The sequence below is a fragment of the Setaria italica genome, chromosome VII (assembly GCF_000263155.2).
Source record: "Setaria italica strain Yugu1 chromosome VII, Setaria_italica_v2.0, whole genome shotgun sequence".
Taxonomy (NCBI): domain Eukaryota; kingdom Viridiplantae; phylum Streptophyta; class Magnoliopsida; order Poales; family Poaceae; genus Setaria; species Setaria italica.
Genome location: NC_028456.1, coordinates 34,129,968 through 34,157,674, shown reverse-complemented (window position 1 = coordinate 34,157,674; position 27,707 = coordinate 34,129,968). Strand labels below are relative to the sequence as shown.

General features: G+C 43.5%; 6 protein-coding genes across 8 annotated transcripts; 2 read left to right on the top strand and 4 right to left on the bottom strand.

The window, feature by feature from the left end:
* Nucleotides 1-473: 473 nt before the first annotated feature.
* LOC101771169 (vacuolar-sorting receptor 1) lies at nucleotides 474-5,116 on the top strand. 3 transcript variants are annotated; one of them, XR_002678602.1, is made up of 13 exons: nucleotides 474-1,070; nucleotides 1,674-2,363; nucleotides 2,442-2,530; nucleotides 2,615-2,684; nucleotides 2,769-2,852; nucleotides 2,952-3,028; nucleotides 3,127-3,208; nucleotides 3,349-3,431; nucleotides 3,557-3,614; nucleotides 3,779-3,907; nucleotides 4,167-4,273; nucleotides 4,378-4,542; nucleotides 4,705-5,116. XR_002678602.1 is itself a non-coding variant. In XM_022828588.1 (12 exons), exons 1-12 carry the CDS (start codon nucleotides 764-766, stop codon nucleotides 4,474-4,476), a joined length of 1,875 nt encoding a protein of 624 aa, XP_022684323.1. In that variant the 5' UTR covers nucleotides 474-763; the 3' UTR covers nucleotides 4,477-4,697. The 3 variants fall into 3 exon arrangements, 1 of the variants encoding a protein (XP_022684323.1); XR_002678603.1 differs by having other exon boundaries at nucleotides 4,378-4,559; XM_022828588.1 differs by lacking the exon at nucleotides 4,705-5,116 and having other exon boundaries at nucleotides 4,378-4,697.
* Nucleotides 5,117-5,296: 180 nt separating this feature from the next.
* Nucleotides 5,297-7,949, bottom strand: LOC101771688 (elongation factor P). The gene is made up of 7 exons (XM_004977328.4): nucleotides 7,785-7,949; nucleotides 7,630-7,707; nucleotides 7,157-7,263; nucleotides 6,773-6,850; nucleotides 5,991-6,092; nucleotides 5,754-5,832; nucleotides 5,297-5,619 (listed from the first exon to the last, which is right to left on the bottom strand). Exons 1-7 carry the CDS (start codon nucleotides 7,900-7,902, stop codon nucleotides 5,501-5,503), a joined length of 681 nt encoding a protein of 226 aa, XP_004977385.1. The 5' UTR covers nucleotides 7,903-7,949; the 3' UTR covers nucleotides 5,297-5,500.
* Nucleotides 7,950-9,649: 1,700 nt separating this feature from the next.
* LOC111257983 (probable chalcone--flavonone isomerase 3) lies at nucleotides 9,650-10,924 on the top strand. The gene is made up of 3 exons (XM_022828590.1): nucleotides 9,650-9,837; nucleotides 9,937-10,026; nucleotides 10,122-10,924. Coding segments are annotated over exons 1-3 (648 nt in total). The 5' UTR covers nucleotides 9,650-9,836; the 3' UTR covers nucleotides 10,679-10,924.
* Nucleotides 10,925-11,076: 152 nt separating this feature from the next.
* LOC101770373 lies at nucleotides 11,077-14,021 on the bottom strand. The gene is made up of 2 exons (XM_004977325.3): nucleotides 13,821-14,021; nucleotides 11,077-12,567 (listed from the first exon to the last, which is right to left on the bottom strand). Exons 1-2 carry the CDS (start codon nucleotides 13,919-13,921, stop codon nucleotides 11,346-11,348), a joined length of 1,323 nt encoding a protein of 440 aa, XP_004977382.1. The 5' UTR covers nucleotides 13,922-14,021; the 3' UTR covers nucleotides 11,077-11,345.
* A 5,520-nt stretch (nucleotides 14,022-19,541) lies between these two features.
* On the bottom strand, nucleotides 19,542-20,476 carry LOC101769963 (non-specific lipid-transfer protein 3-like). The gene is made up of 2 exons (NM_001287536.1): nucleotides 20,055-20,476; nucleotides 19,542-19,952 (listed from the first exon to the last, which is right to left on the bottom strand). Exons 1-2 carry the CDS (start codon nucleotides 20,408-20,410, stop codon nucleotides 19,943-19,945), a joined length of 366 nt encoding a protein of 121 aa, NP_001274465.1. The 5' UTR covers nucleotides 20,411-20,476; the 3' UTR covers nucleotides 19,542-19,942.
* Nucleotides 20,477-25,405: 4,929 nt separating this feature from the next.
* On the bottom strand, nucleotides 25,406-26,257 carry LOC101769557 (non-specific lipid-transfer protein). The gene is made up of 2 exons (XM_004977323.3): nucleotides 25,808-26,257; nucleotides 25,406-25,706 (listed from the first exon to the last, which is right to left on the bottom strand). Exons 1-2 carry the CDS (start codon nucleotides 26,149-26,151, stop codon nucleotides 25,697-25,699), a joined length of 354 nt encoding a protein of 117 aa, XP_004977380.1. The 5' UTR covers nucleotides 26,152-26,257; the 3' UTR covers nucleotides 25,406-25,696.
* Nucleotides 26,258-27,707: the final 1,450 nt, after the last annotated feature.

Here is a 27,707-nt window from a genome sequence, read left to right as displayed (position 1 = left end):
CGCGTAAGTATACTTACTCAGTAAAAAAAATTATTGTAGAAATACCTTCTGCACGCTCGTATACGTGCTAGAAAACATAGTAATAATAAAAACTGAGCATTGTTATGACGATTATAAGGTATCAGTGTGTACTTTCATTTACTTTTTTCTTCTTTTTTTTTACTAAATACTGATCTGAGAAAAGTAACTAAAAAATCAAACTAAGTTAAGTATATTAATATTTCTTGGTACCTTTCTCTTTACATGAAGAGTATACCGCAATTAAAAGGTACCGAGATAAGGATTAGAGTTTTTTAACAAAGCTGCAAATTTATATTTTGAAGCTTAGTGTTTACGTTTTCTCCCTCCCGTTTGATAATTATTTTTTCTCTCTTTGAAGATGCAATGTGAAATAACCACATGTTAACTTGCTGGTTTGGGTTTGATCACGTGTTCTTCTGGTTTTGGTTCACCACGAGGCTTCTACACCGTGTCCTTTCGTCTCCTTCCCCACCTCTCTCTCTCTCTCTCTAACCAAACCCCCCGGAAACGAAAAATCTCTCCCACTCCAACTCTTCCATCCGAGTAGTGTAGAACTCGCACCAACGCCCTCTCCTGCGGCCGTCAAAATCCAATCTTTCCGCTCTCCGCCACCGTTTTCGGGGCTTTTTTTCGCCCGCACAGCCGCAAGATTGATCTTACCTTGATTCAATCGAACCTCAGACATCAGTCCAATCCCCAGCAGGTTTTCGTCAATTGCAAAGTCCGGCAGTGGATCGGAAGCATGGGGTTCCGATCCGCCGGCGCGATGCTGCAGTTGCTGGTGTGGGCAGCGCTCCTGCTGGGCTGCTGCCACGGGAGGTTCGTGGTGGAGAAGAACAGCCTCAAGGTGACGGCGCCGGATGACCTCAAGGGCACCTACGAGTGCGCCATTGGCAACTTCGGCGTGCCCCAGTACGGCGGCACCATGGTCGGCTTCGTCGCCTACCCCAAGGCCAACAAGAAGGCCTGCAAGAGCTTCGACGATTTCGACATCTCCTACAAGGCCAAGCCGGGAGCGTTCCCCACTTTCCTGCTAGTCGACAGGGGAGGTGAGCAAAATTACAAGATTTCTTCTTCTCCTTGTGACTGGTACTAGCACTTGGTCTGTTGGGTCATTCCTGTTGCGATTTTACTGAGCAAGGTCTTTTTCTGCCCCCGTCCGTTGGATTGGATAGTGTAGTTGGTCTCTGTTAGGTCGTCCATGCGTGACTTTTTTAGATTGTTACCTGGTACGCTTTACAAGACTCAGCTAGTTTGATTGGATTGATTGAAGTTGAAAGATTGATCACGAGTGGGCAATTCTTTTTTAGTCGTGTGGTCTTAGTTTGGTGAGTAGAAGATTAGATCTTGTCATGTGATGACGTGATTAAATTTAATATTCGTTGACCCAGTTCAATAGAACGACTAAATCTGTGACTTGATGTGCATAGCAAGGGAACTTAAATCTCAGAGTTCGCAGTCCATTACTACTGCATTTTTTAGTAGTTATGTCACTGTCTGCCTTTTTTGAACTTCCTGTGATGTTACTTTCATTTTTTTTCCCAACCAATTTGATGTTTATTTAACACTCCTTTTTGTCTGTTCTAAGATGTTGCATACCTGCTTACTTAAATGCTTGATTGATTGCATAATATGGGTTTTGTTGTGCTCAGATTGCTACTTCACAAAGAAGGCATGGAATGCACAGAATGCAGGAGCAGCAGCAATCCTTGTTGCTGATGACAAGGATGAACCTCTAATTACAATGGACACCCCTGAGGAGAGTGGGAGGGCAGATTACTTAGAGAACATCACTATTCCTTCAGCGCTAATAACCAAGAGCTTTGGGGATAGGCTCAAGAAGGCAATTGATAATGGTGACATGGTTAATGTAAATTTGGATTGGAGAGAGGCCCTGCCCCACCCTGATGAGCGTGTTGAGTATGAATTTTGGACCAACAGCAATGATGAATGTGGCCCAAAATGCGATAGCCAGACTGATTTTGTCAAGAGCTTCAAAGGAGCAGCACAGGTACTTGAGAAGAAGGGCTACACAGAGTTCACTCCTCACTACATTACATGGTATTGTCCAGAGGCCTTCATTCTGAGCAAGCAGTGCAAGTCCCAGTGCATCAATCATGGGAGATACTGTGCGCCTGACCCAGAACAGGATTTTAGCAAAGGATATGATGGGAAAGATGTGGTGATCCAGAATTTGCGCCAAGTTTGTGTGTTTAAGGTTGCTAAGGAGCACAAGAAGCCTTGGTTATGGTGGGACTATGTTACTGATTTTGCGATCCGATGCCCAATGAAGGAAAAGAAGTACACCAAGGAGTGTGCTGATGGGGTTATCAAGTCACTTGGTATGTTGTATTGCATATGTTTATCTATGTTCTGTGGCAAGGTGCAGTTTTTATACTTAACTTTTTTATAATTTACAGGCCTTGATCATAAGGCAATAGATAAATGTATTGGTGATCCAGATGCTGATGAAGAAAACCCTGTTCTGAAAGCTGAACAAGATGCACAGGTTAGTACTTCAATGTGCGTGCGTGATCTTTTCTGTTCATCCTATTATTGATCTGAACACATCATCATCCATCACTTTGTACAGATCGGCAAGGGCTCTCGTGGTGATGTTACCATCTTACCAACTCTGGTAATCAATAATAGACAATACAGAGGTATGTGCTCTTCAATCCTGTGAATTACTATAAAATATGTGTTGAGATTACCAGATGAACTTTTCTGAGTCTTATGTTTCTCAGGGAAGCTTGACAAAGGGGCAGTTCTTAAAGCACTTTGTGCTGGTTTTCGGGAAACCACTGAGCCAGCTGTTTGCTTGAGTGAAGGTTGGTGCATTGATTCCCATAATTTTTCCATGTTTACTTCACCAAGTGTAACTTGCATGTAGCATGCTCTTATATAATTAAATGTTATTTTAACCTTAGATATACAAACAAATGAGTGCCTAGAGAACAATGGTGGCTGTTGGCAAGATAAGGCTGCTAACATCACTGCATGCAAGGTACTTCATGTGGTGTTAGGTTTTTCTTGAAACTTCGGTTTATCATATATTCGTTCTGTTTAGCTTATGCATATAATAATTGTTCGGTGAATATGCAGGATACTTTCCGTGGAAGAGTTTGTGAATGTCCAGTTGTGAAAGGAGTAAAATTCGTTGGTGATGGCTATACTCACTGTGAAGGTACGCTAATAGGCATCAGGATTCATCTTTTGGCATTTTCTTTTCTTATATGTTAACAGTATCGGATAACGTAGTAAGGTTGCTGAGATCTATAGTTGTCACTAGAGCCTTGTGAATAACATGTGCTTTTGTTATTGTAGCTTCTGGATCTGGGAGATGTGAAATTAACAATGGAGGGTGTTGGAAAGAGACCAGGAATGGTCGGACATACTCTGCCTGCACTGTAAGTGTCTTTTTGGTATTTTGCTGCCCTTAAAACTGCCATATTATCAGTAGGATCCTGTCCTGTTTTTGATAAAAAAAATGCTTGAAAACTGAAATTTTAGTTGTGGTGTCTCTAATCTGCAGGATGATGGCTGTAAATGCCCGGATGGGTTCAAGGGTGATGGTAAGCACAAATGTGAAGGTAAGGACCATTTCCTGAGGTCCATTAAGCTTTTAGAAGTGCTTGGATGTCCTTCACAGCTTCTGCTGTAATGGACATATGTGAATATGCACTTAATAATTGGCTTTTTGCTGTTGAACTGCTCCCACTTTCTGTTGATGCTTTTGTGAAATATTTTGTGACAGATATTGATGAATGCAAGGAAAGGACTGCATGCCAATGCAAAGAATGCAAATGCAAGAACACATGGGGAAGCTATGAGTGTGGCTGCAGTGGAGGATTGCTTTACATGAAGGAGCATGATACATGCATAAGTATGTAGCCCTCATACATGTACACTTTCAGCTTATTACTGGCTCGCATTTTTATGTTGACTTAGTTTACCAGTGAGACTTAAGAAATCATAAGTTAGCAGAAGTTGCTGGCTAGCTCACCTATTTGAGGCACTTGAATCATAATTTTAGATTTTTGCTTTGACTACTGACAGTTTTAAGCTCAAAATAGCAACATATGCTGAATCTAGACATGAACTTGACACTTAAGTGATACTGATTCCGAATTTGCTGTACTCAGGCAAAAATGGAGCAACAGAAACAGGCTGGGGCTTCTTGTGGGTCATCTTCTTTGGCCTTGTAGCAGCAGGAATTGCAGGATATGCAGTGTACAAGTACAGGATCCGGGTAAGACATGAGCAGATTTCATGAGTTGATGTTTATAGGTTTATTTTCTTTTGTTAGCTAGGGTGGCATCTAATACTGTTTTTTTGCATTGCCTTTGCCTACAGAGGTATATGGACTCGGAGATCCGTGCCATCATGGCTCAGTACATGCCCCTGGACAACCAAGGAGATGTTCAGAGTCATTCTCATCATATTGAGATGTGAATAGGATGCAGACTTTATAAGAGGAAACCAAGATGTGATCCAACATCCAACTCATATAAACTTGGGGTTAGATGTGCATAACTGTAATGATCTTATGTCTAGCATGCATATAGCGAGATCCTCCTGTAAATTTCTTGACCGTTTTGTATCCACGTGATTTCAGGGTTAGTCTTAGGCTGTACCATGACATGATCTTGTTTAGTAATAATCGTCCTCTCTTCTTTTCAGGACCAATAAAGGAGATGGCAGACGGGCATGACTGGTGTTCAGTCATGTTTGTGGTCACTGGTTTGTCAATGGTGGAGGGATATGACTGCCAACAAACAGAAAACTGTGCCTGGTGTTTTTGCTTGATTCGTGATGGCTATCCACTGAATGGAATTTGTTTGTATTTTTAAGAGCAGGGACTGGACATCTATGTGCGTGATACTCGAGGCGGGTGTTTAACAGACAGAAGTATTGCTCCTTGTAAAACATATGTTCGAGCGGAATCGGTTGCTGAGAAAGTTGGCTACCAGTGGCTAACTGAAATATAAAGCGTTCTGGGATCACATACGTTGCGTATGTATCAGCATCTGATCTTGTAACAGGTGCATTGAAATATGAGATCGACAGAGCTGATGCTAATTGTTTATTTGTACGCTACGCTGCTCAATAGGATTTCTGTTCTGGTACTGGAAGCCTTTACATAGAGCTTGTTGCCTCAGTGATGACTTGTGGTCAGATGCATCTTTTATTATGCGTTTGGAATACAATTTGAAAAGAAAACAAAAATCACTGGTAGGCATAACTGTTCTTTACTCGTGTTCTTGGGTCACAGTTAATCAGTAATAATCAGAGTTTGAGATATGAAATTATGAGCTGAAGGTTTTGAACATAATTTTCCGTTTGTCTCGTAGCGAGGATCCACTTGCAAAGGAAATCCTGGGGGCAAAAGATGCAAGCATTCATACATGTGAATGGGGTTAAAATGGTCGAACAAAAAACTAGTGCTCTCTTCAAATCCAAAATCCTCTTCAACCCTCTATGCTCTGTTCATGTACTGTCCGGTTCTTGAATCAACTAGTATATCATCGCCTACGTTCACAAAAGAGGGCACCGTGACAACAGCTCCAGTTTCCAGGGTTGCGGGTTTTGTTCCTCCTACAAAATACAGTAGCAATATGATTCTGGTTAGGTGACTTCATCGGACAGAAATGGTCGGCATATTTCGCACGCATGGTTAGCCCAATTGCAGGTACTTGCAGAAGCATACCAGATATTAGAGAATTCCGTACCTTGTACACTATCGCTTGCCCCGGGGTCAGTATCAGTCACAGTCAATCTAACGGTGATGGGCAGCTCAAAATCAATGATCTACAAAATTATCACAGTTAATAGCCAGCATATTTTGCTGCATAAAAACATCTAGTACCATCATCTAGCACATTATTCCTCCTGGTTCTATGAAAAAATTGTGAGAATCATCAGTCAATTGAATGCCAATTAATGTGAAAAAACAAAAATGGAAATACCTTCCCATTCCAGTACAACAAATTGCAGTCCATTCCCTCTTTCAGCCATTTTTGCTTGTCACCGACATCTGCTTCGTTTAACCGACTTTCTTCAAATGTTGTCTGGAAAGGGAAATTAACAAGGCCGTTGAAGATAGAAAAATTAACGTTGCATATGTCAGGATCTTAGTTGGAATTTTGTGCACCAATTCAGAAAGTGGCTAGTTTACATTCAGACATCAAGCTTTCTGTGAAGAAAAAAACAAAATTATTTCTTTCTGAAAAAGGGAAATTAAATTGACCACTGTGCCAGCTCTGGTTCTTTGCCTTTATTCAAACTTCTTACATCATATTTTGGAATTGTCTTTGAACAAGTGATGCTGATTGCTTCAAACATTCGAATAGAATCCAATTCACAGCGTGTTTTCAAGCAAGCATAATGGTACATAAGATGATCTAAGAAAAGGGTGCCTTGGGGTGTTGAAGTGGGACAAATTCTGGAACAAACTGAAAGGGGGCGGTAACTGTTGGTCACCGCACTACCATTCAATAAGAGGAAATACTTTAGCTTGTTTTTTCTTCTAGAACACTGATGAGAGCTATGTATCATTCATTGAGAAGAAATTGAGTTAATACAAACTTAAAGTAATGTTTTCGATACCAAAATTCCCTTGAAAACTATCTAATATAAAGCTCACATCTAATAACCAATACCATGAGAAAAATTTGAAAAAACATAAAGCAAGGTGGATTATAATGACAAGCATTTCACTAACTATTTGGGTGAAAAGTGAATTATCTACCAGATCCATAAACACGAACTGGGAGCCATCCTTGTATGTAAATTGCTTGGTTTCCTTGGAAAGGGATGGTTCCTGTAGCTGAAAGTTTAATGGAGAAGTGACTATTAGTTGTTGCATAACTGAAGAACACTGACGAAGAGACAATGAACAGTTTTTGGTGAAGCAAAAGAAATCCACGGTAGGCCAAAGATACATCAAGTATAATTCAAGAAACTATGGAAAATAAGAAAAGGAAAGAGTTTTGTTAACTAAGCCGAATCATGTAGTAGCAGTTTTTTCCAAGGAAAAAAAAGATGTAGTACAACACAGACACAGAGTGGGGAAAGGAAAGGAAGTGCAGCATTCTTGTCAGATTCAGAAGATGTGAGTTTGAGGTGAGATTACCGTACTTCCAGCCCGAAAGGTTTTCTCAACTGTGTTGCCAGTGACATAATTGCGCATTTTTGTCCTGACAAAAGCAGCACCTTTTCCGGGCTTGACGTGGAGAAACTCTGTTGTTGAATGGAGATGAGGAATTATATTTCCCATAACAATTATAGGCATTGCTTGACAGTGGCTAAGGCTACAGTTTAAATACTCAACACATATTTGTGTTTACAAAGGAAGCACCTTTTCCCTCTCAACGAACTCTAGTGCTAAGCAAAGAAATCATTAATAGTCGAGAAAGGACTGGAAGGTACATGGATTTGATAACTTTCCACAAATTATGCTAGCATAAGTATGTTGATTGTTGCATATCCTTCAAAGAGCAGTTGAGGAAGAATAACAAGAGATAATGTACCACATTGTCTGGTGTAGCCTTCCAGTAAGTTATCAAAGAAAGAAGTGCGCTACTAGTATTGAGAAATGTTTGACACCTAGAACTTTCCATGGCGCGCCGTCGACCTCTACGTTGGTGCCAACCCTGATGTCATTGCTGGAGAGAGCATAAATCCCTGCAAGGAAAGCAGTTGAGCTGCCAGCAAGGAATGGCTCTGAATTCGGGAACAGTAGGGGTAGAGCGGTTAGTTACGGGTGAAGAGGCGGGAGCGGAGGGGGCGGGGGCAGGAGGGCAGGCGACGGAGCTGGAGGGAGGCGGCGTGGTGATGGTGGCAGGAGGGGCTGGCGGCGAGGTGGCGGAGAGAGGCCATTCCTTTGCTGCTTCCTGCGCAGGCCACGCAGGTGGTGGATGTTGTGATAAGGAAGGGGGTGGGCGGGTGGCCCGGTGGCACTGCCGGCCGGCGTGCTGTGCCTGTGCTGCCGCTGGCAAGCTGGAGCCGGGAGGGAGGATTGGGCCAACCTGTCATGACTCATGCATGAACCGGCCCGTTAGACTTGTAGTTGTAGCCCACCGTCGTATCTTAGGGCCCAAAGATATTTTTGCTGGGAAGGATGGGCCAAGAAAGAGTACCACATTTCTGATGCTCCCACACTATGAGAATTTTTTTATTTTTTTATTTTAGTATTTTGTAAAAATATATATCCAAATAAAAAATTACAAATCTATAACATATTTTTTAAAAATCATAACTAATTTATACGAACTCGGATGGAGATAAATTTTATATAAAAATTGTAGATCTCGATGCGATATACAATTTTGTAGTTCAACTTTTGTCATTTGGAATAATATTGAATTTCCCTTCTCTGGACAGCACGTCTTCAAAAAATCATAACTAATTCATATAAACTTGGATGGAGATAAGCTTTACACAAGAATTGTACATCTTGATGAGATCTACACCATTTTAGTTTAAACTTTTTCATTTGATATCATCTCGGTGCTCAAATAATCGACGCAATGTTTAGATCTGAATATCGTGTTGATTATTTGAGTACCAAGATGATTCTAAATAAGAAAAGGTTTGAACTACAACATTGTAGATCTCGTCAAGAACTACAATTTTCATATAAAGTTTATCACCATCCAAATTCATATGAATTAGTTATGATTTTTTGAAGATATACTGTCTAGAGAATGAGCGCTTGAACTGGCTATAGCCATTTCAACGGTATGCGTATAGATTTGTAATTTTTTATTTGACATATATTTTTTTTTATTTGACATATATTTTGCAAAATGCTAAAATAAAAATATAAAAAATTCCACACTATGACGCGCACTTTTGCGTTTTAGCCTTGAACTTTCCGCAAATAACACCCGCGATCCAAATAGTGCTCCCCAGATGCACCGTGCGATGTGCATCCAACGATGCACATTGGCCGGAAGCACAGGAGCACGGGAGCATGTGATGGTGCGGCAGAACCAGAACTGTTCTCCGGCAACTGATTCCGTTCAAATTCAGTTGGTGAGGCCGGCCATATATCATAGTCTAGCTTAGGTTTAGCTTAGGTTTAGCAAGAGAGGAACACGACGGCGACGTTTTAGCAATCACTGGGGTCATCAGGACAGGCCGGCCGCCGGCGTATCAATTTTAGAAAGGGACCTTGCACTGCATGCTTATCCCCTGTTCGTCCCCTCACTACTGTTATAATCCTACTCCTACCCACCAAGGAACCTCGATGGATCAATCTCTTTGCATGCATTTCCATCTCAACCCCATGCATCATCGTCACTTGCCAATGAATTGAATTGAATCTCTCTGCTGCTACCATGCATACCGACCTCAAGGCAAGGCCTCAAACCCTCCAACGTACGCTGCAAAACACAGCCGATCAGAGTATATCAACCAACTTATAGCTTGACTTTTGTCAGGAAAGAAGAAAAAGAATAGTGGGCGTTGAACAGTTGTTGTTAGCCACAGCATACACCTACCGCCTGCGCGCCCGTTGTAGGTGGTGGCATCATCAGTGTAGCGTCCATCGAATTAGGTCGCAGCGCAGCCACCCTCCTTCCTTCCCTGCCTCTCCTCCTACCTAACTCCGTAAACATCAGAGGAGCCTGCAACTTGCAACAGCAATGCTCACACTCTTTTAATTGCCCGCACTTCCTTCCTGCCTGCACCTAGCTGCATGCCTAGCTCCACATACAGGACTCCCTGCACAACCACAAGCTCAAAACCCTTCCTACCTCCAGTTAGTTTCTTCGATCCACCTGTCGTCACCACTAATTTCCCAAGGCAAAAGTAAGTTGATCATCTTTCCTTCTTTGTCATCATTCTCCCACTTTTCTCCAGTATAATCTAATAATCTGTTGCCTAATGGTAACGTTGTTACATGTTCAGTGGGCTCGGAGACGGAGACGGTCACCGTGGAAGGCATCCCGTTCCCGGCGGAGATCACCGTCGGCAACCCTCTCTCCCTCCTAGCTAACGGTATGTTCACTTCCTTGAGGCAGCCGTTTGCTACTTGTCTCTGAATAAAACAATAATCAATGACTGACACACGGCGGCGGCGCATGCATTTGCAGGCATCACGGACATCGAGATCCACTTCCTGCAGATCAAGTACAACGCCATCGGCATCTACCTCCACAACAACCACGCGCTGCTCCACCACCTGCAGAGCTGGAAGGGCAAGACCGCCGACGAGCTGCTCGGAGACGACGCCTTCTTCCAGGCCCTGGTCTCGGCTCCAGTGGAGAAGCTCTTCAGGGTCGTGGTGATCAAGGAAATCAAGGGCTCGCAGTACGGCGTGCAGCTCGAGAGCTCCGTCCGCGACCGCCTCGTCGCCGCCGACAAGTACGACGACGAGGAGGAGGAGGTCCTCGAGAAGGTCGCCGAGTTCTTCCAGTCCAAGTACTTCAAGCCAAGCTCCGTCATCACGTTCCACTTCCCGGCCACACCTGGAGCCGCAGAGATATCGTTTGCCACGGAGGGCAAGGACGAGGCGAAGATGAGGGTGGACAACGAGAACGTGGCGGCGATGATCCAGAAGTGGTACCTCGGCGGCGAGTCCGCGGCGTCTCCGACCACCGTCCAGAGCCTCGCCGATCGTTTCGCGGCGCTCCTCTCGGCGGCTGCGTGATTATATTGCTGCGACTGCTAATTAATTTCCTTCCAGCGGAATTGAACTCGTCAAATTCTGTCCTATCGGTCATCTCGTGTGTTGCGGCAAATTGAATTGCAAATAATTAAGACTGGTTTCTGAACGATCTGGAAGGCAAGGGTGTTTTGTTCTGGTGATGGCATGGTTGCTATTCTGATGGCAAAGCTTTGTTAAAATCATGTATCGTCAATTATATATCTTAGTTAATGTCTACAGACAAAAAAAGAACACTTGCGCTATCTACCAAACTTGCAAGCAAAATAGAGTTATAGAGATATAGCTGTCATTTTTTCAGCGGCCATGCTGTGGGCAAAAACTTGAGCTGATTACTATGATAACCAAATCATAGTATAATGGTCCAACCAGCACGCAGATTACGAACTGCAAATGGTATCAAAACAATCGACTAGATTTAGCAGTACAGTACTGGTGCCAGGCATCAAATGCCAAATGGAAATGCAACTATGATGTTTCAGTTCTTCACCAAATTACCAGGCATGCCAACACATACCAAACGTACTTGAACACAAAAAATCTTGAGCCAACTTAGGACTCAGGAGACGTTCTGACCTTGCAAACTAAAATTAGGATAACAGCAATCGCCAGGGCCTGTGCAAGACTGGCCAGAACTCTGCCACCAACAAGATCACTGGCTAGCACCATAAACTAAACTGGGAAACAGCCAAAGGCTACCTATTTGACTGTAGTCTGGTGGGAATGTAAAACTATACATCATGTTGTGGCATGTGCCGCAGTTCCGCACTAACTCACCAAGCTCCACTGCAGTCCAAGCTTCATCTTGATCATCAAATAACCTGGCAACATAAATGCAGTTACTCTTTCCTCCCCACCTTTCAGGGTTCATGCAAGAAAATGCAGGATTCCTCTTATCATAGCTAACAAACAGAGCTTGATTTTCCAATTTCTCCATCTTCACCCACTTAGCTGGCTCGACTGAAAAGTCTAGGCGAAAGACCTCAAAGATTCTAGAAGCGTCATCCAACCCAAAAGAGCTAACCGAGCGATACGAGAGCTCAACCATGAGAAGCATGTCACCACAGGCCACCAACCATGGGTTAACTGGAAAAACCTGCAGAGAGCGCCACATAATTGCTATTTCTTGCATCCTGAACTGAGGTGTTAATTGCACACTGTGAAGTCTCATAAGAGCATCTATGACAAGGATGTGACCTTTGAAGGACACAATCTGATGGATGCGTTCACGATCAAGATCAAAAGGATGCACTGACCAGGAGTTTGTTCCAACCTGCCACTCAAACATGGAAGCCCTCGAGAAAAGGAGGAGGCACGAGTTGGGTGAGCTTAATGGAGCCGTAAGGATGCCTATGCCAGAAGTGAAGCCAAGTTCGTTGTCGCATGGGAGATTGGGGGTCTTCACCTTGGCACCAGTGTATGCATCGACAAGGAGGCAGTCCTCCTCATAGGTGAAGATAAGATACCCATATGAGCAGCCCAAATAGTGCATTGTATCTGGAGTATTTTGAGGCACTGAACAGCAACAGGATAAGTTTTTCTTGCAAGGATCACTTAGCTGCCATTTGCAATTAGATAAAAGGAGGGGCTGGAAACCTCTGCTATGTGGGCGAACATAAGGACCATCAGGTTTGAGGTGGAGAGGTGGGAAGCTGAAGGTATACACAGAGGGGAAGGAAGAGACTGCAGTGCGCCAAGAGCGGCAGGTGCCAGTAAAAGCAAGGAAGTCATGGAATGAGTTAATGAGAACAATGATTTCATGAAGCAGGCTATCCAGGAGATCTGCACAAACATAAGGTCCAGATGAAGTCAAGGAGGTAGATCCTGAGGTGTGGCCAGCGTTCTTAGAGGCGCTCTCCACAATGGTAACTTCTCTGCCACATAGAAATGCAATAATAGTGGATCAGAATAAAGAAGTGAAACATAATAGGGTTATACTGTATTATGAGTTAATACACTGTAGGAAATGCAGTAAGCTTTAATTGAACAATAAGTGGTCTATTTGGATGTACTAAACTTTAATCAAAACAAGCTAGGTCAGAACCACCTACAGCTTGGTTTTTTCCACAAAAGCATAATAACTAGAATCTTTTTGGTGTGAAATAGTAGAATTGTATATTTTCAAGTCATGGCAGATGGGGTGCTCTGTAGAGCATCCTCAAGATGAATATCAATTGAGATAAAAACGCAATAATATGATCCTGTCCTTATCTAGACAAAATTCATGTGACCATTAGCTTTTCTGTAATTCACTTGGTCGCTAAATAGAAGCAAGCATCGCTCCTGGCCATGACCATGAAGAAGACCAAATGAACATGAAACTACAAGGTGATGAAATGAGAGGCGCTCTTTTCTCATTCTACTGTGGATCCAACAAATCCACCAATAAACTGAATCACATCACATGATGAATATACATTTCCATATAACATTAAAGGGGTAATAATCCCTTCCCCTATTTATTTGTACAACTTTGATTTTTTATAGGTAATTTCTTGCCAATAATCAGTTTCACAACAAATAGTATCCACTAAAATCAAATTTGGCATTATGTTTCACTTCATCACTAAACCACAGCGAGCAACGTTCAAGGCAGTAGCATGGCCAAGACTACCCAAATAGTAACGGCCATCTACCAAGTTATTAAGGAATCCTCAAACTACCTGTCTGCTTAGAGAAAATAAAATTATCTAGAACTAGAACTGATCTGGAGTGAGCATGTTCATCTTTGATGAAATGTACTGAATCAGAATATTCTTGAACAGACATGCCTTATAGACAGGGTGGAAACCCAAAATTAGAGGAGGTCAATACACAAACTACCAATAGTAATTGAGCGAGATACCCTAGATATCACTGCCAGTACGTCGAGATGTCAAAATACCACCACTAATTCATCAAAATACACTAAATTTCCCTACCAGTCCACCAAAATACTCAACATTTCAGTAGTACTAATTAACTAACAAAGCACGACTATCGATTGATTGATGCGTGGGGGAAGCTCGACGATTCTCTCCTGATTCTAGCTCGCATCCTCCCCCATCCGCTCAATAAATAAATAAGCCCTAATAATTAAGAAGTGGGGGAAAACGAGCAAGGTTAGGGTTGGGTTCAGGGTGCAGACCTGGTTCTGAGAGTGACGTCTGCCAGCGGCGAGAGTTCCGCGCCTAGCTGCGACGAATGCGCCCTTCCGCGGCGGTGGCGGCGGCGGCAGCTTCCGGCCATGGGGGCGCACACCACTAGCAGTTTTTTTTTTTTTTTTTTGGGACCTGCACACCACTAGCAGTTGCTCCGCCGCGTCTCGTGGATTCGTGGAAGGAGCTGCTGTTGCTGCTTCAGCCCGTAGGTAAATAGAGTTGCAGCAGGAGGCCCGTGTGCCCGGCGGCCCGTTATCAAGGCCGGCCCATTTCTTCGGTTCATATTTCTGGCAGATTTGTGGAAGATGTGTTTAAATATTTGGTGAAATCCAAAAAATAATGATTACAAAAAAAATAGTCTGTGGTTTTTTCATGTATGTACATGTATCATACAAGAGACGATTTAAATGTTTGTCTTTCTCAACATTGTGTCGCACACTACGCACGCACATCAACAAATGGAACTGAATTTGTATTATTTTTTTCCTATAAAAACTATTCCCTCCGTTCCAAATTTACTATTCATTTTTTTTTCTAAATATACATAAATTTATATATATATATATAGGTGCATGTCAAATATTATGTATTTAAAAAAATCAAAGGAACAGTAATTACGCCGACAACGACGAAGGCGACGAGTTCTTCCGGTCCAAATACTTCAAGCCAAGCTACGTCATCACGTTTTACTTCCCAGCCACACCGGAACCGCAGAGATATCGGGCGTGCTTGGATCTCTTGCCGCAGCTTGTTTTGCTTGGCTGGGCCAGAAAGCTAGCGCTTGGTTTTTGAGCAAGGCCTCCTCCAAGTCTGCGCTGGCAAAGTTTTTCCCTGCTGCTGCACGAGAGCGTTTTCCGCTCGCCTGGGCTGGCCAGACAAGACTTGCTTGTGCGGACGAGGGCAAGCCTGCCCATTTGCGACGGAGGGCGAGGACGAGGCCAAGATGAGGGTGGAGAACGACAACGTGGCGGCGATGATCCAGAAGTTGTACCTCGGCGGCAGCTCCGCGGCGTCTCCGACCACCCGTCCGGAGCCTCGCCGATCGTTTCGCGGCGCTGCTCTCAGCATGATCGCTGCTCCAAGGGCTGATTTGCTTCAGGCATTGCCATTCGTGAATGCTCTGTCCTATCGATTGTCTCGTGTGTTGCAGTAAATTAAATTGCCAATAATTGACACTGCTTTTTGAACGATCTTGGTTGCATATGGATGTTTTGTTCTCATGCCAAAAGCTTTGTTTGAAGTATTGTCAATTATATATCTTCAATTTGTACAGGCAAAAAAAAAACAGTTTCACTATCTTGCAAACTTACAAGCAAAAACAGAGATACTGAATCATTTAAACAGCAAGCGGTCAAACTGAAAGAGTACATAACGCACACGCTTAATAAAGCAGAAAACCGAAATAAGGGGGGGAAACACATGGAAGCACAGAGATGACAAAGCCGTCGGCACAAACTTTTGCAAGTCTTTCTCAATTTCTCCTTCTCCATTAATACGCATATTATCAACTGCAAATGGTAACAAAACCATCCACTATGTTTACAAGTACACTAGTGCCAGGAGTCAATCAAATGACAAATGGAAATGCAACTCTGATGTTCAGATCTTCACCAAATTACCAGGCATGCAAATACATACCAAGTGTAATTGAACACATAAAACTGGCGCGGACACGGGAAAGAGCTCTGGTTACAGTGGCCGTGCTAACAAAAATTAAGATAACACCAATCGGCACGGCCTGTGCAGGACTGGACAAAAGTCTCACAAGGCTCCAACAAGATCACTGGCTAGCACCATAAACTAAACTGGGAAACAGCCAAAGGCTACCTATTTGACTGTAGTCCGGCGGGAATGCAAAACCTTACACCATGCTGTGAATTGTGCCTTGATTCGGCACTAACTGACCAAGCTCCACTGCAGTCCAAGTTTCATCAGGATTATCATATAGCCTGGCAACATAAATGCAGTTACTCTTTCCTCCCCATCTTTCAGGGTTCATGCAACAAATTGCAGGATTCCTCTTATCAAGGCTAACAAACAGAGCTTGATTTTCCAACTTCTCCATCTTCACCCACTTAGCTGGCTCGACTGAAAAGTCAAGGCGAAAGACCTCAAAGATTCTAGAAAAATCATCCTTCTCATCAGAGCAAAGCGAGCGAAATGAGAGGTCAACCATGAGAAGCATGTCACCAGATGCCACCAGCCATGGGTTAACAGGAAGGTACTGCAGGGACTGCCACATAATTGCTATTTCTTGCATGCTGAACTGAGGTGTTAATTGCACCCTGTGAAGTCTCATAAGAGCATCTATGACAAGGATATGACCTTTGAAGGACACAATCTGATGGATGCGTTCATCATCGATGTCAAGAGGATGCACTGACCAGGAGTTTGTTCCAACCTGCCACTCAAACATGAAAGCCCTCGAGAAAAGGAGGAGATGCGAGTTGGGTGAGGTGAATGGAGATGTGAGGACGCCCATGCCAGATAAGTAGCCAAGTTTGTTGTTGCATGGAAGTTTGGGGGGGCTTCACCTTGGCACCAGTGTTGGCATCAACAAGGAGACAGTCCTCCTTATAGGTGAAGATAAGATACCCATGTGAGCAGCCTAAATAGTACGTTTTATTTGGAGTATTTTGAAGCACTGAGCATCGAAGGGATAAGTTTTTCTTGCTAGGATCACTGAGCTGCCATTTGCAGTTAGATAAAAGGAGGGGCTTGATACCTCTGCAATGTGGATGAAAATAAGGATCATCAGGTTCGAGGTGGAGAGGCGGGAAGCTGAAGGTATACACAGATGGGAAGGAAGAGGCTGAAGCGCGCCAAGAGCTGCAGGTGCCAATAAAAGCAAGGAAGTCATGGAATGAGTTAATGAGAATAATGATTTCATGAAGATCATGGAAACAGGGGTGCTTTATTGTAGAGTATCATCAAAATAAATATCAATTAACACAAAAGCACAATGATATGCTCCCATTCTTATCTAGACAAGTTTCACGTGACCATTAGCTTTTTCTATAATTCACTTGGTCGCTAAACAGAAGCGAGCATTGCTCCTGGCAGCCCCATGACGATGAGGAAGGCCAAATGAATATGAGACTACGTGATGATGCAATGAGAGGTGCTCTTTTCTTATTGTACCGCGGATCCAATACATCCATTCAATAAACTGAATCACACATTACCAGGACGATAATCCCTTCCCGGTTTTTGTGGACAACTTTTTTTTATAGCTTATTCCTCAGGGTCACCACTCACCACAAAGGTATACATCAAGATCAAATTTTACATTACGTTTCACTTCATCACCAAACCAAGCGGGAAAAGTTTAAGGTAGCCAAATCAGAATATTCTCAAGCAACAGACACACATCATAGATGGGTGGAGACCCAAGATTAAAGGAGGCCAGTGCACTAACTATATGTTTTGGCAAACCAAGATCCAGACGCGCACCGACTTTGGCAAACCAAGCTACCGGCCAAAATAAAAATTTTTGGCTGGCTCCTTCACCACGGCAGGCTGAATAGCAGAGCCTCACTCTACCATCGCCATATAAGGAAACTGGAAGAGCCATAATGTGAACAATGCTTGGGGAACCTCGAAACCGATAGCCACATCTTTTCTCAATGTCCCAGCGGGATGGGAGTCTGGAATCTACTGGGCATCTCCACCCAGTCCAAAGAATTCAGACGACCATGGATCCTGTGCAAGGAACTACACCTCCCTGAGGATGTACACCTAGACGTCGTTCTGCTTATGCTCTGGCAATCTGGAAAGCGCGCAACGCTTTGATCTTTGACCGCAAAACATCCTTGGCCGGTGATGTGATCCGGCGTGTCATCAACGACATGGACTCCTTGAGCTGCCGATACAAGAAAACAAGGCCGCAATGGAACTGCTGGCGTGATTTCCTCTGTTCTCGTTTGTAGACTCTCACCATGTAATCTCTTCTGTTCTTCCTGTATCTCACCTTGTAAATTCTGCCTGGAATGCCAGGTCACCTCATGTAATATGCCCCGGTTTTCGATCAATGAAAACATAAGTAGGTGGGGAACTTCCCCCTGATGTTGTTCGAAAAAAAAAGTGCACTAACTATACGACAAGTGATGGAACCAAATACCCTAATATCACTGCCAGTCCGTCGAAATGTCAAAATATCACCACTAATTCAATTGAAAATACACTAAACATCATCCCTACTAGTAGTCCACCAAAATACTTGGCATTTCAGTAGTACTAATAAACTAAAGCAAGACTAGTGATTAACTGACGCATGGGAGGAGCGCGTCAATTCTCTCCTGATTCTAGGTGAGAGTGAAATAAGCGCCAGTTTGCTGCCATTAGCTTTGTACCTTCTTCCGAGTAAGCAATGCTAATACGGTACTCCCTCTGTCCCAAATTACTATTCGTTTTGATTTTTCTAGATCCATACCTTTTGCTATGCACCTATATATATATGGCATATATCTAGATACGTAGTACCTAAAAAAGTTCAAACGAATAGTAATTTGGGATGGAGGGAGTAGTTAGCTAGGCACACCACTACATTTGTTACTGGCTAGCTTTGTTACTGGCTAGCTAGTGTGCATGTCGTTAGTTAGCTGTACTTATACGTGGAGCTGCATGCAATTAGTAACTAACAATGCTATTCGATCGAACCATCACTCGTGCTACGTACTGAAAGAGAGGTCGCCTTCTTCCCCAAAACATCCAAGAAAACATGGAAGCAGTTGGGCCACTTTCCTACTGGACGATTCCTTTGGTGCACCATCGTTGGTGCGGCGGACACACCGGTGAGGGTGCGGCGGCCGCAGTAGTGGAGCCGGAGACAGGGGATGAGGGAGTTGAGGCCGATGCCGCAGACGAGGACACACTGCATCGCGCCGAGGATGACGACCATGTCGGCGTCGAAGCTAGCGCCGCTCCCTCCGCCAGCGGGCGGCTGCAGGGATCCGCCGACCATCGCCGGCGTGACGAGCAGTGGCGCCGAGGATGCATCGACGGCGGCGGCGGGGCTATCGCCGAGCATGCGCATGGTGATGGCGCGCTTTTGCTTCAGTGAGCATTATGGCCTGTGTGCTAAAATATTTGGTGCCGCACGTGTCAATGTCGTGGTTGTCGCTAAGAGTAGTCGCTCCCTGCACCTGAGGTCGCAATGCATGGATGGCTGGATCGCATTTGTGAGGAAGAACAGAGCAAGAGGACGTTTCTTTTTTGTTTGTTTGCCACGAGAGTCGATTGAGACCTACGTGTAGTAGGCAGGAGACTCGTCTTAGCCGCTTGGGTCCATGTCACGTCTGGCAGTTCCGTGTATCGCATGCAGCTGTGGAGGTGAGAGCGAAATTGTACGTTTAATTTTATCAGCTTAATTTAATTTGTGCCTTCCGTTCCGTGTAAGCAATTAATGTTAAGCTCGCACATCACTGCTGGGCACTGGCTAATAGTACGATCAGTAGCTGTACTTGCCCATGGAGCTGCAAGTGTTTGTTAGAATTTGTTGATTAGGTGCAGAATTTGGCTGACACATGAGTTGTAATTAATGGTTAATTAGCGACAGCTTCGAACCTGGGGCCACTTTTTCCTATTATTCGTACCGTTCCTCCGTGTTTGCTCATACTTCCATGCATTTCCAACCATGCAGGTTTCGTCCCGCAAAGAGTGTCTCTTTAGGTTTGTTTTCACCAAGTTTACAATAAAGTAAGTAGGTATGCTATGAAAATATTTTTACTTTAACCATCAATTATAATGAAAGATGCACCAGGATATATGGATGTTAAATCAGAGCACGCACCACCGACAGCAACAGAGCAAAACGATTAATAGTAGCACTATTCCTTGTTCAAACAACACAGAGGTGCATATAGATCATATGATGGAGCGCACATCGTCCGAGAAGCCAGCTTCCAGCACTTTGCGACACGTACACACGTATAGCTAGCCATGTAGATCAGTAGTATATATGTGCATGTGCACATACGCATACAGAGTATGGCAGTTACTATGTATAAGATGATCGATGATGCTGATGCTGCTGCCACAACTTTATTTTATTTTGCTAGCTCGCTAGTTTCTGATGGAGCTTCATCATGAGGTAGGATTGACGTACAATTTAGCTGACCCTGCGCCAAAGAATCGATAATTGAGAGACGCATGTGTATAAGTGAGACATGTAGGGTTAAATTACTGCAAATAGGTGGATGGTGAATGGAGCGAGTACGTACTTGTTGCAGTCGGTGGACATGCTGATGCGGAATGGCACGGAGACGCCGCACTTGCCGGGGATGCCGGCGACGGTGCCCATGTTGAGCTTCTTGATGGTGCCGGCGAGGCTCTTGAGGCACCGGCACGCCGCCTGCCGGTCCGCGCTGGTGCGCGCCGCGTTGTTGAGGCTGCGCACGCCGCCGCAGCAACCCGAGGGCATCACGTTGGCGTTCCCCGTCGCGTACGGGATGCACGGCGCCAGCGACGACGCCACCTGACCGCAGGTGATCGCCGCCGCCGCCGACGCCACCAGCGCCGCCGCCGCGAACACCATGGCCAGGGCGAACACCGCCTGCATCTTCCTCATCGGAGCCATTGTATTATACAATCGGTCGCGTGTGCTAATAAGCTGCTAACCAACTGCTAGCTCGATCGATGAGTGTGGATGGCTGTGGGGGATGGAATGAGCAGGATCATGAGGGTTTAAATAGATCAGGGAGGAGCTATAGGTAGCATGATTGAATAATGGTGGTGGATTAATGGCCATCGCTGCCAGGTCGTTGGCCGTTGGACTATAGTACTGGAATTAGTGCTGCAATTTTCCATCCATTTAATTTATCAGCTGATTTAAATTATCGGTCGCAATCCAAATGTACGAAGAATGATGCATCACATATGCTGCAAACTCCCATCCTACGTCCCTCGCGCAAACTAATACACGCATCAAGGAAAGCCCACGCTCCTGCATGGAGACAACGAACACGTGACGCCACCTCACAGCTCAACCCACTCACCAGAAGCATGCATGCAGGAACTTTTATTGATTTGAAACGAAAAAATACGATATCTGATAAACCGTAAGTCCGATTTTAGATCCGTTTGAAGCACGTTGTTGGAAAATATGTTTAACACAATGAGATCCATGAAGGCTATATTTGATGAAGTTTTTTTAAGTATATAATTACAACTAAGCTATACTTTGAGTTGCAAGAACGTCTGCAACCCAATTGCAACTTGATTGTAGCCTATTTAGCACTTGTTACTTATGGTTGCAATTATTTAATACTCAGTTGCATCCAGTTGCTACTCAATTGCATCCAGATATGCTTCCTACTGAATAGAATTGCAACCAATTACTACTGATTGTAACTAGTTACTACTCGGTTGCAACACGGTTGGTACTCTGGTTGCAACAAGGTATGATTGCAACTCAGAATTGCAACTTGACGTGATTATAGTGACCAGATGCATATAATACATAGAGTTATAACTAGTCGCAACTCGGTGGTAGATAGAGTTGCAATCGATAACACATTGATATGCAACTCGCTTAAACGATAAAAAATATATCCATATTGGATCTAGTTTTATTAAGCATATTTTTTAAGTCAGATGCAACAAACGGTTTGCCAATCGGGGTTACGGTTTAGGAGAAAATTTGTTTCAAATATTTGAACCAACAAAAGATTCCATGCATGCATGCGTGGAATTTGTATACTAGGTGACTTTATGTGGTAGGTGGAAGATACAAATTAACTTAGGAAGTATGTACCACATGTTAGTTGGGTGTGCTAGTTACTCCAATGTGGTGCGTCTGCTGGCCTGGGTGCATTCTACAGGATGCACCCAGGTATATTATAGCACAACATCTCAACAGTAATAGGATCCAATAAGGATACCCTGCTGATGCGATGATGTATACATACATTCCAAGAAACCAGTTGTCACCATGCGTCGATTGCGCTGTAAATAAATTCACTAACATTCCCAAAAAGTAGTTTCCGGTCGCCGTCGTTTAATAATCTCATGCTCAGTGTGTTGCAGTAGTTAGCCTAGTTATCAGGTCAAGTAGCAAGCTCAGCTTCCATCAATCGATTCATCATTTGTCATTAACAATGGCGGCCTCAAAATGTTTGCTGCCACGTCTCTGTACATGGATGCAAAGACTAGCCAGCCAACAAGCTCCCATCCATCACCAGCAAACATTCCATTGCTATAGCTAATTGGCATTGCTCTCTCTCTTCCACACGCAACGCGTGGAGGCTTCTCAGCCACGACCTGTGTTCACATGCAACCAACTAACTTCAATTCCAACTTCACATCATGCAAATAGCGCCGTATAATTTGTAGGCTCCTTAATCTTTAATTTTATAATTTAGGCACGTGAAAAAAATAATAAAGAGCTGATCATCTACAATTTGTTGTCTTAATGATAAGTAAATGAAGCAACTAAGTTTGTCTCGTAGAACCTATAGAATTATCATATCGTTTCTTTTTGTGGGGAAGAATTACCATATCATTAGCTAGGCAAAAAGAAAAAAATATCATCTGTTCATCACAACGACAAGGATCGATCATGTGTATAGGCTGTCTTTTTCCTACTATTAGCTACTAGGTTCACGGGTTCTACATACGTTGACGCTCTCACTCTCTAACCAGGGGCGTAGCCAGGACTTAGGTCTAGCTCTCCATGATACTCGACGCCACCATTTAACCTTTTTTTTTGCCCATTTATCCTACCTAGCGTTGTCTAAATGTCTAATCATCGACTAGGTCGTTGGTATTGTGCATTGTTGCTTAATTAGAGCGTGGCTAATTCTTGAAAAAAAATATCACATGGACAAAGATATATAATAAAATACCATATGAGTATATGGACATAATAGCCTCCAGCAAAATAGAAAAGAATGAACTAGATTGTGTGTAGCTTCATTCAACAATTTATAAAACTAAAAGCAACCTAATTTAAATTTAGTTGTAAGCATCGAACTTCATTAGGCTAGCTGATCAGGCTTATACCAACTGTCTAGGATCCCAGTCCTTTTTTTTTATCTTGGCTAAAGAAGTAGTAATAATCAACTAATGCGCAAAGACTGAAAAAAATACTTGAAAACATTCAAGATGCTGCGCACATTAGGGGGGGGGGGGGGGGGGGGGGGGGCGGCTCCGCCCCTGTCGAGCCCTGTCCCTAACTGATTGATCATGACGATGACTATTCGTCTCTGTTAACAAAGACTGATCATGTGTATAGGTTGTCCTTTTCGCCTTACCCTTGTACTGCCAAAGGAACGGTTAAATCTTTTCAGTGCTCCAGCCAGAGCCACTAGTCCAAAACCTGGTGAACCAACAGAAAATTAAACTTGCAGTAATGACAATTTCTTTCGGTAGTGCTAGTTCACATTTTCTATATGTTGAAAATCTTGGTCTAGGACCTTATGCTTCTACACTATTACCCCAAGCTCATAGCTCCATACTACTAGTAGTTTGGTGCAAATCTCCATTCACAGTAATATCTCATTTGGAAAGGAAACACTGCTCTTAAGACCTTTTACTGAATTAGCTCATAGCTAGGCCGGTAAATAATAAAAAATCATATTGCATCACAAGAGAGCCAACATACTTTTTAAGACATGATATGATGAAGAATATGCTTGTCCTTACCTAGGCTACGGTAATGGAAGTAGAAACTACATACGAGAATATAGGCCGGCCCAACATACTTTAAAGTAGTTCTGGGACTAGGAACAATCAAAGGCCTACTTGGATAGAACTTTTGTAAGGCCTCCTTGGGCGCACTCTCGGCGTGGATCAGTAGTAGCCCAAGAGAGCATGTGGATGACTAGATAATTGGCCCTAGGCCCACTTTATTTATCTCTCTGTTCTTATTTGTATTTTCTTCCAATTATTTTTCTCCACATTCAAATGTTTTGTTTTCTTTCAAATATTTGTCTAGTTTTTTTTGAATGATTATATTTCACATGCATATATATACAAAAAAGGTTCAACGTTATTATGTAACTCAAAAGACACTAGGGCTTCGAAATTTAGTGATGTGGAGAATGATATACTAAACTACTTTTGGTTTATTTTTGTTTGCATATGAAACTTTTATAAATTTCAAAACAAACTGAAATTCAAATGACAAATTTTAAAAAAAAGTATTAATGTCGGCTCGTAAAAAAAGTCATATCAAAGTCGCTTCGTAACAGGAGCTAGCACGGATACCTCAAAAACTATCCATGCCGGCTCTCTTAATTGCTAGAAGTATCCATGCCGGCTCATAACAAGAGGTCGGCTTCTTGGTGGAAGAGGCATTGGAGCAGGTGCGTCTGCTGAGAGGATGGAAAATCATCCAAGTGAAAACAGAGCGAAATCTAGTTGCAAACGAATTAGCTCAATTAGCTAGGAGGAACACTCACACTGCAGTTTGGTTGGGTCAAGCGCCTGCGTGCGTAGCTGATCTTATCCAAGCTGATTGTAATCATACTCCCATTCAGTCAATATAACGCTCTCTTTTCATTCGAAAAAAAAAACAAGAACCAACACGAACCCAAGGTTTGTTCTGCCAGCAGTGGATAACACTTGGGGGACATATCCATGCATGTTGCGGCTCCTATGAAGCTGGCAATAGTGTAAGGACTTGTTTGAAACATTGGAATTATAATTTTCCTAGTTATTGCAGGAAACGAATTGTTGCCCAAAACTATTACATATACACAGCCCTGAGGGAGGAAGCAAAGAGAAATGGTTTTCCCCACTCCACCCATAGCGTTACGGAATTCACTTTCTACCGAGATGTATCGTGTTGATCAGTAGCAAAACATTCTACTTGCCCCCCTATCCATCGGAGGCGGTGAGCAACAACTTTTCTTTTGAATTTCCATCATTCACATGCACCTAGAGCTGGAGTAAAATCTCCATGTGACAAGGCCCTACCTGCCTTTGGATAAATATGGTAAATACTTATAATCTACTATTACCAAATTAATACCATTTAATCCAACTTTTTGAATTAGCTCATCCTGACGGTGCACCTAGAGCTACGTTTTCTAGTTTATTTTTTATTTGACCCAGCGATTTTTTTCTTTATTTTTCAGGTTAACCGATTCATGTATTAATTATTATAAAATTGTGGGATATACTGTCTGTTTATCTTTAATATAATCATCTTCCCTTTGAAGAAATAACTTGTATTGGTTGCGAGTATTGTGTGCCATGCGCTTCTGATAGAAATGTAAGACTAATTTTCAGGTGATTGGAAAACCATTTTCCAATCCCCATCGTCCTAGCTAATACTCCCTCCGTCCCAAATTATAGGTCGTTTTGACTTTATTAGATTCATAAACTTTGTTATGCACTTAGATATACCCTATGTCTAGATGCATAATAATATCTATGTATCTATAAAAACTAAAACGACCTATAATTTGGAACGGAGGGAGTACTAAATATTGTGTTTTTTTTATCCAACCATCTAGGATGGTGAAAGAGCAATATGTTGATTTTACGCACTTAGGACAAATAGTAAGTAAAACTGTAAAAGAAAAAAAAAGTGCAGAGAGACGAAGCAGAAAGCATCGAAAGTCATGGAGCATACCAAAAAGAGAGGTGTAGTGTGTATTATAATAAGGTACTGGACAAGGTACAGACTCGGTCTCCTCCATAAACGGAAACGGAGGAGCACACGTACAAAACGTAGCAGGGATGACGACGACACAAGGATCGGAGGACTCCTCTCTCACACATGAAGGACGACGCACACACTACCATGCAAGCGTATAATAGCGTACACGACGGCGGAGAGAGATCTTATTCATCAGTCAACTCATACATGTATAGGTATGTAGCGACGGTGGAGGCATGCTAGCTCCGGCGCGGTCGTTTAGCTCACCCTGCATGATCGAAGCAAGAATTTTAATCGAAATGCTTGTACTTTAATTTGGGGATCGATGAGAGATGCATGATGGATCCATAGGTGTTAATTAATAGTTACCTGGAGCAGTCGGTGGAGGTGCTGATGGAGTAGGGGATGCTGACGCCGCACTTGGATGGGATGCTGGCGGCGTTGCCGGCGTTGAGGCCGCTGATCCCCCTGGCGGCGTTCTTGAGGCAGTTGCATGCGGCGCGCCTGTCGGCGGTGGTCGTGGCGGCGGAGTTGAGTCTCTTGACGCCGCTGCAGCAGGCGTCGGAGGGTTTGGAGCCCTGGCCGCGGGCGTAAGGGAGGCACTGGCCGATGGCGGAGTTGACCTGGCCGCAGCTGATGGCGGCCTCGGAGGCCGCCGCGGCGAGCAGCACCACGGCCACGACGGCGAGCACCACCACCTGAGCGCGAGCCATGATGCTGTCTTGCTGTTGTGTTAGCTGCTAGCTGCGCTCGATGGATCGGATGTGGTTTAGCTTGCTGCTTGGGAAGAAATGTGCTTTGCTTTGCTGGTGAGGAGGGAATGTTGGTCTTTAAATAGGGTTACGATCGACCTCTGTATGTGGTCTGTCAGATCTGTGAGCGATGACTGACGAGGGTGCATGCATGGCCATGGCCATGGTGTCCAGTGCATCAGTTTCAGTCGGTGGATCCCTGTCGTTGGTGTCGGTCTCGATCGGATGGGGAGTTAAGAGACCGGCAGGAGGTAGTTGGGAGTTGGGCCAGCAGATGATGGTCAGTGTGCAGTTGAGGCAGCAGCAGGGTGAATTGAATTCTAGTATTGGATTTAATGGCTGCCACCAGAAACAAATTGAAGACACGTACTCATGCAGGAGGTTAGCCGTTGGTAAATTAATTAAGTGATGAATTGTCCAGCAAATTATAGACGACGACGTCGGTGCTTGTTGTGCTCCAGAGTGACTGACAGATGCACAAGCACGAAGCACCGACGGTTGCCGAAACTCGTTTGTCCAGAGTCCAGACGTGTCACCCACAGCTGCATCATCGAGCCGCTAGCGATGGACAACTGCATGGGCCGGACGACGCGACTGCTAAATAGCTCCACTCCTCACTGTTACCTCCGCGTCCATTGCGCCTGCCTAAATGCATGCTGCATATGCCTTCACATGCATGCATATATGGTCCTATGTACCACGCGAAGCCTTGCCCATGCATGCTTCAATAATTTTCTTTTCTTACCCAACATTTGAGATGCTTCAATAATTTTTTCTAAGACTAAACATATTTTCAATTTAAGATATCTTCTTCCCAGAATACATCAGAGTCGTGATGAACACCTTGGATTAGCCATGCAGTGAGGAATGCGCCTTCTGTATCGGGTGGGAACCTCCCTAGTACCAGTTGTGCAACCAGTATTACTATATGTATTAAGTTCTTTTTTCTTTTATGTTTCTTTTCTTATTTTCTTTTCCATTTATTTATTCTATATTAGTCATTTACGTATACTGCTCATCAAAACCCTTATCAAAAATTCCATTTTTTGCCTTCCATTGCAGCATTTCCAGTGTGGTACCCAACTTTTTGCGCTCCTGTTTGCAATCTTGGTATAACAATTTCTTATGATCATCTAACATACGCTCGAACTTCTTTGACTCCTTCACATTCTTGCAGTCTTCCTTTGCATCTCGCAACACCTGACCTAGATCATCGGTAGGACCTTCTTCTGTAACCATCTCTTCTTCAGCATATGCAAAGGCACCTCCTTGAGTCCAGTCCTTAATATCATCTTCTTCTTCATCATCATCATCATCTTCCAGCATAACTCCTCTTTCATCATGCTTGGTCCAAATAAAATAGCTAGGCATGAATCTTGAACTGTATATGTGAGCATAAGTAGTCTTTATGGATGAGTAATCCTTCTCATTTTTGCAATTTCTGCATGGACAACAAATGAAACCGGACAGTGGCTTGTTGAACTCTGCTAGAAAACTACGCAAGCCATTAATGTACT